We start from the raw sequence: 7996 nt of genomic DNA on the forward strand, positions 1-7996 counted from the left end.
CCTCTTAGAAGTAGAAAATGAAATCTCAACGAAGCATCTATGTATGTATCTATGTATGTATGTGTATATATATTTATGTATGTTAGGTGATCAGAGAAGAAAAAAAATTACCATAATTAGTTAATAATATTTTTCCCGTGAGAAGTAATAAACGTGCGTTTTAATTTTTTGAAGGAAACTGACAAAAATAACTGAGACCAGTATAGGCCCTATAGGCAAGAAAAAGCTTTTACCTCACATGGTCAAACAGTTGTTATACTTACTTATTTCAGTTTGAGTTAGCTTTTCTTGCAAGCTCTATAGGGAGAAAAAAAAGGGGGCAAAAAACCCTTTATAAAATCTTCTCTAAATCTCAACTTTCTAGCAATTGAGCTTCCCCCACGCCTTCAAAAAGCTCTCTCTTCTTCTTCTTCTTTTTTTTCTCTCTTTTTCTCTCTCTCTCTCTCTCTCTCTCAAACAAAAAGAAAAGAATAGAATAGATGAAGATGGTTGCAGGAGATCAAATCCAAAAGTACTCGACAATGCCAGAGGTACCTTTTATCTTTCCCATGAGTACTCAAATGTGTTATATAGCTTCACACACCACCACTTATTTATTTATTCTTTTAGGTAATAGAGGAATTAAAGAGAATGAAGGACATTGGTTTACCTATTGCTGCAATGGGCCTGGTGGGCTACCTCAAGAACATGATTTCAGTTGCATGCATGGGAAGGTTAGGCCCTCTTGAACTTGCTGGTGGTGCCCTTGCCATTGGTTTCACCAACATCACTGGTTACTCTCTTCTCTCCGGCCTTGCTATGGGTATGGAACCTATTTGTAGTCAAGCTTTTGGTTCTCGAAATCTTTCTCTATCAATTCTCATTCTTAGAAGAACCATTCTTATGTTACTATGTGCTTCTCTCCCTATTGGATTACTATGGATTAACCTTGAACCAATCATGCTTGGACTTCAACAGAAACCAGATATCACAAGAGTAGCAAGTATTTACTGTCAATTTGCTCTTCCTGATCTTATCTCTAATAGTTTTCTTCATCCTCTGCGTATCTACTTACGTAGCAGAGGAACCACATGGCCACTAATGTGGTGCTCTTTCCCTGCTGTCCTTCTACACCTACCCATCACTGTTTTCTTAGCATTCAATCTCCGGCTTGGCGTTTCCGGTGTCGCGGTGGCCATAGTTATCACCAATTTCAATTCTCTTCTATTCCTTCTATGTTACATGTTCTATACAAGAACTTCTCAAGAACCTCTATGTATGCCTTTATCTCCACCTACATCCACATCAAGTACTATAGGCGAGGAATGGGGAAAGTTGTTCAGACTTGCAATACCCAGTTGTTTAGCGGTTTGTTTGGAATGGTGGTGGTACGAGTTTCTCACAGTCATGGCTGGTTATCTAGGAAAACCTCGAGTAACACTTGCGACATCGGCGATTGTTATACAAACCACTTCTCTAATGTACACTTTGCCCATGGCACTTGCTGCTTCAGTGTCTACAAGGGTTGGTAATGAGCTTGGGGCAGGAAACCCAAGAAAGGCTCGTTTGGCAAGTCATGTGTCCATGGGATTAGCTATTGTAGCTTCCATGGTTGGGTTGATTTGGAATACTATAGGGAGACAAGCTTGGGGGAGAGTGTTCACACAAGATAATGAGGTTCTTGAGCTGACCATGGCAGTGTTACCCATTATAGGTTTATGTGAGCTTGGGAATTGCCCACAGACGACAGGTTGTGGTGTTCTAAGAGGGACTGCAAGGCCAAGCATTGGTGCTGCCATAAATTTCTATTCCTTTTATATGGTGGGAGCACCTGTAGGGATATTTCTTGCAATAGTATTGAAAGCAGAGTTTATGGGGCTTTGTTATGGGTTGTTAGCAGCACAGATTGCTTGTGCACTCTCAATTGGAACAGTGATTTATAAGACAAATTGGGAGAGAGAGTCATTGAAGGCAAGAGACTTGGCTGGAATTGAGAGATGTGAAAGGGCACATGATGATGATGATGAGGAACAAATAACAACCAAATGTGAAGAAGAAGAAGCAGAGTTTCTGAAAGAGGTAACCATGGAAGCGTGAAGGTGTGGCTAAAGGGAAACACTTTTGACAAAATTCCAACTTGAATAGACCCTAGTGGTAAAAAGTAGACATTTTGTTGGATTTGATAGATATACTATATAGTTCAAATCAGATCATATTTCGTATATATTATACACAAAATTGGATTTTTATTGATTGATTTGATCTCTAGCTCCCTACTTAGTAGTTAGTGGCAACTGTCTCTTGCCCATCTCTCCATCCCCTTCTTATGACAATTTATTGATCTGATCACCAAAATACACATTATATTGGCCCTCTCTCTAGTGGTGCTTCCACTTGTCCTTGTCCATGTCAGCACACACACTGCGTGCTTCCACTTGTCCTTGTCCAAGAAGGTTGTCAATATGTCAGTTCAGTCCAGTTTTAGTCTAAGCTAACCTGAAACCAAACTGTTAAGGAAGTTTTCGATTTCGATTGGTTTCAATTTTGGTCCTTTTTTTTGTTTTCGGTTTGTAATCAGACTAGTATTGGGTTTTGTGGTGTGGTTTCGGGTTTACATGTATACATTAGAAAATTAATGAGAAAATCCTTCTTCTTCTTCTCTTTCTTTTTTTTTTTTTTTTTTTTTTTTTGTCTTACGTGGCACTTCGAAGGTCATAATACCCAATACTGAAGTGAAACTAGAATCCTTCATTTCTAGTTATGTAGTTGTACTCACTGCATCAACTCGCCTAGTTTTGGGCCATGAGTACTCACATGATTAGTAGACAGAAAACCCACTCTGATATCATTTGATAACATGCAAATCAACTAATGTGGGACTATAACCTTCATTCCTCCATGGAGCTGCGATGTTCTTGTATTATGCTAAAAGCCATCTTAGCATGCCAGTTGTAAGTGTCACTTGGCAATCCAACTAACACTTGATTACTCAAACCGTAAACCTGTTTGAGGGTGGGGATGAACACCCCCCAAAAATAAAATGTAACTCATCCAGATTAGTTCCTATCTATCCAACGGTCAAAATGGCTAAAACATCACTTGTTACGAACAAAAAAATTCCTATCAGGACTCATTACAATTCGATCAATACTTTTTTTTTTCATTGTCGTTCAACTATTGGAAATTCAATTTCTTTTTTATTCTTCTCTAAAAGCAAAATTTCATTTAGGGATATAGTTTTCTGTCCGAAAATGTGACCTACGCCAGCACTCTCACGAGTCTATTTCTCTCTTCCCCATATGAAATTCACCCTTGCGCCAGGATTTTGAGGAGAGAGATAGACTCATGAGAGACTAGGAGTACTGGCGTAGACAATACTTTTGGACAGAGTTCTTTTTCTCTTTCATTTATTTAACGGTGGAAAACCAACCCCTAACAAAAAGAAGCCCAGCGACATGCATACGTTATAAAAAGTGGGGTTTTAAATTGACATCAAGTCACCCCAAACGACATGCTTTATGGTTTGCCACTTAGCCTTGTAAAAACCCCACAACAGTCTCTACCTTTCAGATGCAGACATGCAGTAGAAATAGAATAAATATTAAAAAAAAAAAAATGGATACGAAAAGCAACAATAAAGCATGCCATTTTGTGAGAGCTTTGGACATGGACGTAAGTGCATCCATATGCTACCGTGTATCCTCATTTTCACTGGTTCTATAAGGGTTCTAAAACGGATTCAGATCCTCTACTGTCGAGCTGCCCGACAGAACCCTACTATCAAGACATAACAAGACGGTAAATGATTGCCTTACTCTCACTTGGGCAAGACGCTTAGGCAGGGATAAGGCGGTCATTCCCCGCCTTACTGTGTCTTAGTAGTAGGGTCCTGCTTGGAAGCTCGGCAATAGAGGATCCAGATTGTTCTAAAACATGGTATTGGGTACCATATCGATGTATCTGGCCATATAAAACCAATTAGAGCTAAAAAAAAGCCTACCTTTTTATTTTAAAAAATCCATTTTTGGTTAATATAATCAATCCGTATCGATACAACGATCCTAGGGTTCACAACACCCTAGAGGACAGTTAACCCATCATCCTAGGATTCACAAAACCTTAAAAAGGTTTTAGTATTTTCCCAAAACAACCTTGTGATATCATCTCTCACCCATCCCACACCCACGGTGACCATGGATAAATGAAAACTTGATTCAAATCAAATTTGCTTGTTTTGTAATTAATTTTTTAATCTCGTAAATCTAAGCAATATTACATTACCTGGTGCTCTGTTTAATAGGGGAAAATTAGGAATACATTATGCATATGAGACAGACACCTTTTGAACACACCACATTTGTGGACAAGACAACTGGATATACTCTTTTGTCCAATCTCCACGGGATCAGATGTCATTGTTGGGATCATTCATCATTGGCACCCTTCCCAGATATGTACAAGGAAAGCTAGCAGCCGTTCGATTTGGCTGCTGCTATTTATCTTGCAAACGAGGTACACATACAGGGTACAATTTCATGTGTATTTACTAAAATATCCGTGCTAGGTAGTGTATTGAGTCTTTTCTTTTTGGTACCAAAAAGGATAAAAAAAAAGGTAGTGTACTGGTTCATGAGTAAAAAGACAGTTTCAGAGTTTAAAAAATCGGGATCAGCCAATCCCGATTCCATCTGACTCGTTCGATCCTTGAATGGAAACTAGGGTTAAGGCATTAAGAGAGAAAGAGTTCCAAGAATCGGGATCAGATCTCAGCCAATCGGGATCAGACGGATTGGCTGAGGCCAATTCCAATTCCGTCCGATCTAGATCGTTCAATCCTTGAATGGTAAATTGAGAGAGAGAAAGAGAAAGAAATTTCCAGTTTGGAGGTGATGTAACAATTTCAACCATATAGATGTCAAGATAATGATATGAATTAGTCACATGTCAAATTTTTAGTCATATTAATCATATGAAAAAAGATCTTTGCCAGGTTGTGTGTTGCTTACACCCAGACACAAAAGTACGTGAAATTTCCACCACACCCCTATTAAATCAATATTTCATCCATATTGATGCCTAGCACGTACTCTCATGGACTTCCGTGCTGATGTAGGGGCCAGATAACAACGTGAGATCTTCAAATCTACCTATCCACAAATTTCAACATTTTTCCAATCTATCACGTGGCAAAACTTGAAATGCTTATGTAGAGATACCCTCTACACACCCTCCACAAACCCCCTATTTCTTTTGGTTTACAAATATGAAGTTTGGGGATTGAAAGAAGCATTCCACGATCCTAAAAGTAGGTTAACCTTTTGGGATTGGTGTGTGATTACATTTTCACCAAAAAAAAATATGTCTAGTTCTCATTGGGAAGGAATCGGCTGAATATTCCTTCTGTCTCCCGCTTGACACAGTTTGACACACGGTGATACTTGATTGGCTCCAAATCTATAGTTGTAGAAAGAATATCAAGAGAACAAGCACGTGGGAAAACAAAAAAACGAAGCAATGAAACAGAATACCACAGAAGCTCAAAAATATCACAGCTCAAGATGACAAATTCAAAGTAGTTTTGCAACCAGACGCACTTAGCTAAACAATCAATAAAAATACAAAGAAGAAGAAGAAGAAGACAGAACTAGTAGAAATACATGCTGGACTTGCTTCCAGTGTTGTCTGTCCTTACTTAACTTGTACACACACGGGTCCCTCACCGAGAAAGAGAAAATCTATTGCTCCAACTTAAAAAAACTACACTAATCTTAAACAGCAATGGAAATAAAACAACCATGATCTGGTATCTATTGATCCTGTATTCAGGACTTTCACTTAGTTATCACTTAGTCCATGCACGAAGGTTTAGGGATGTAAACGGATCGAATTCGGTCGGATAGTGGCATTATCATATTCGTATCCGATTATATTTAGACGGATTCGGATAATATCCTATCGATTTTTGAACGGATTTGGATAATTTCCGGATAGTGATTTTTTGAATACAGATTCTCCTAAATGGATATGAATACGGATCGAATACGATTTTTTCGACTATCCGTTGACATATTTACCGTTTTTATGATGAGGGTTAGGGAGACTTGAGAGTTCAGTAACTACCCTTTCTTCTACTCTTCTTAGTCTTTTATTCTCTTACGTTTTTTACTTTTGATTTTTTAATAGATATGTAATTCCATGTATCACATTGCATAAAACAATATATATAAACCAATAGCAAATCCAGAAAAAGAATCACATTATCTTAACTTATAAATTTATAAAAATAAGATAACAAAATCCAATAAGGTAACTTAAAAGCATAGACAAACACAGAGTTATATTTCAGATATTTTATTATCATCGGACTGCTAAACAAATCGGATAATAATCGGTCGGATAGGGAGATTATCATATTCGTATCCGATTAATTTCGGACGGATTCGGATTCTCCTAAACGGATACGAACGCGGATCGAATACGGATTTACAAATATCCATTTACATCCCTACGAAGGTTCCCATTGCTTCCATCCAATACCAGACTGGTCCCCTTGAAGCACATTACTCTCATTGGGTTTTTGTAGGTGAAGTTTCCATGTTTGAGAAAATGACCCAGTCAAATACTGGTGTCATTGGGTGTTGTTACCTAATTAGGATTTTAAACATGATATTTTTGTACTAGAGGAGTTCAACCAGTGTCATAAAGAGTTAAAGATATAGTCATGGGACCATTGAACAGCAAAGTGGTGGCTACTGAAACTAATAGAACCTCCATTAAATAGAGCACCCACCATTCAGTAGGACCACTGAACACTATAAAATGAATACCTAACTTCATAGGACAGTTTGGAAGATATGTAACATGTTCACATTCTAACCACTACCCAAAAAAGAGTGAAGTGCATAGCTTACTTTTGTATGCTATTCACTCAAAGAGCATAGATTTCTAATGAATAGCATCAACAAGGAAGTTTTGAAAGATCAAGTTCCACACACCATAAGAGGGGGGGAATCAAGCATTACATTTGGCTCATGTCTGAAGTAGGCCTAAGATATAGAGGATTTTTCTGGAAGCAACTTTTAAGGATTTTCCTCAGAGCAACTTTTATTGTATTGTTTTAAATGATAATAGGGGTTTTTCAGTTTCCACCCATAGTCTATGTTGCCCACTTGCCTTTGTTTTAAATGATAATAGGGGTTTTTCAGGTTCCAGCCTTAGTCTATGTTGCCCACTTGCTTGGTTCTTTCTTGTCTTCCATTTTCAATAGAAAAAGGTTATAACGGTAAGGGAGAGGGTTGGGCACATCTCTGGCCCAATAGAAAGGACGGGAAGGGGAGGGCAGAGGGCATATCAATAATCAAACTGTATCGACTCGTATCAATCGATACATTTTTTTTTGAAAAATAAGTGATCTTATCGGCCAATAAATAGATACTTAAAACCCTGGATAGAGATTTACAACAAGCACAAAATCTTAATTCTGAAACCATACTTAACTAATGCCATAGTACAAATATAAACTTTACATATTAGGGGGTTTTTTTCATTGGGGGGGGGGGGGTTGGGAGGGCAAATATTCATCCCAAGGACCAACCATGTTTGCACAACAATTGTATGGTCTTAAATTGGTGCAAGATCTCCAACCTGAGAGGACAGAGGGTTTAAGCCAAAGGCGTAGCCCAACATGAATCAAGATGGACACCCTGAAGAAATGAGACTCTTGGTGACAATGGACTCAGGCAACAAGATACCTTGACAATAAGCTGAAACAGCACAGCTGCAACGAAAAACAGTCGAGCACAATCAGAGACGTTCTTTAAAAGTGAATTTCTCTCTACCTAAAAACAAATGGTAATACAATCTACCACATACCACCTACTATCTACTGGATATCTGTCAATTGTCATAGACCAAGAGGTAGTAGCAGGGATTGTATGTGATACGAACGAAGATTCATTGTAGGATCAGCTAAAGAGCACTCTCAAGTGTATACAGAAGCAAAAGGTTCACACAGGGA

At 38.3% G+C, this 7996-nt stretch overlaps 1 protein-coding gene across 1 annotated transcript; it reads left to right on the forward strand.

The window, feature by feature from the left end:
* The first annotated feature begins 388 nt into the window (after nt 1-388).
* LOC122659592 (protein DETOXIFICATION 55) lies at nt 389-2076 on the forward strand. Its single transcript, XM_043854692.1, has 2 exons — nt 389-530; nt 610-2076. The coding sequence occupies exons 1-2, from the start codon at nt 480-482 to the stop codon at nt 2074-2076; spliced, it is 1518 nt and encodes a 505-aa protein (XP_043710627.1). The 5' UTR covers nt 389-479.
* Nucleotides 2077-7996: the final 5920 nt, after the last annotated feature.

This window comes from Telopea speciosissima, chromosome 4 (assembly GCF_018873765.1).
Source record: "Telopea speciosissima isolate NSW1024214 ecotype Mountain lineage chromosome 4, Tspe_v1, whole genome shotgun sequence".
Taxonomy (NCBI): domain Eukaryota; kingdom Viridiplantae; phylum Streptophyta; class Magnoliopsida; order Proteales; family Proteaceae; genus Telopea; species Telopea speciosissima.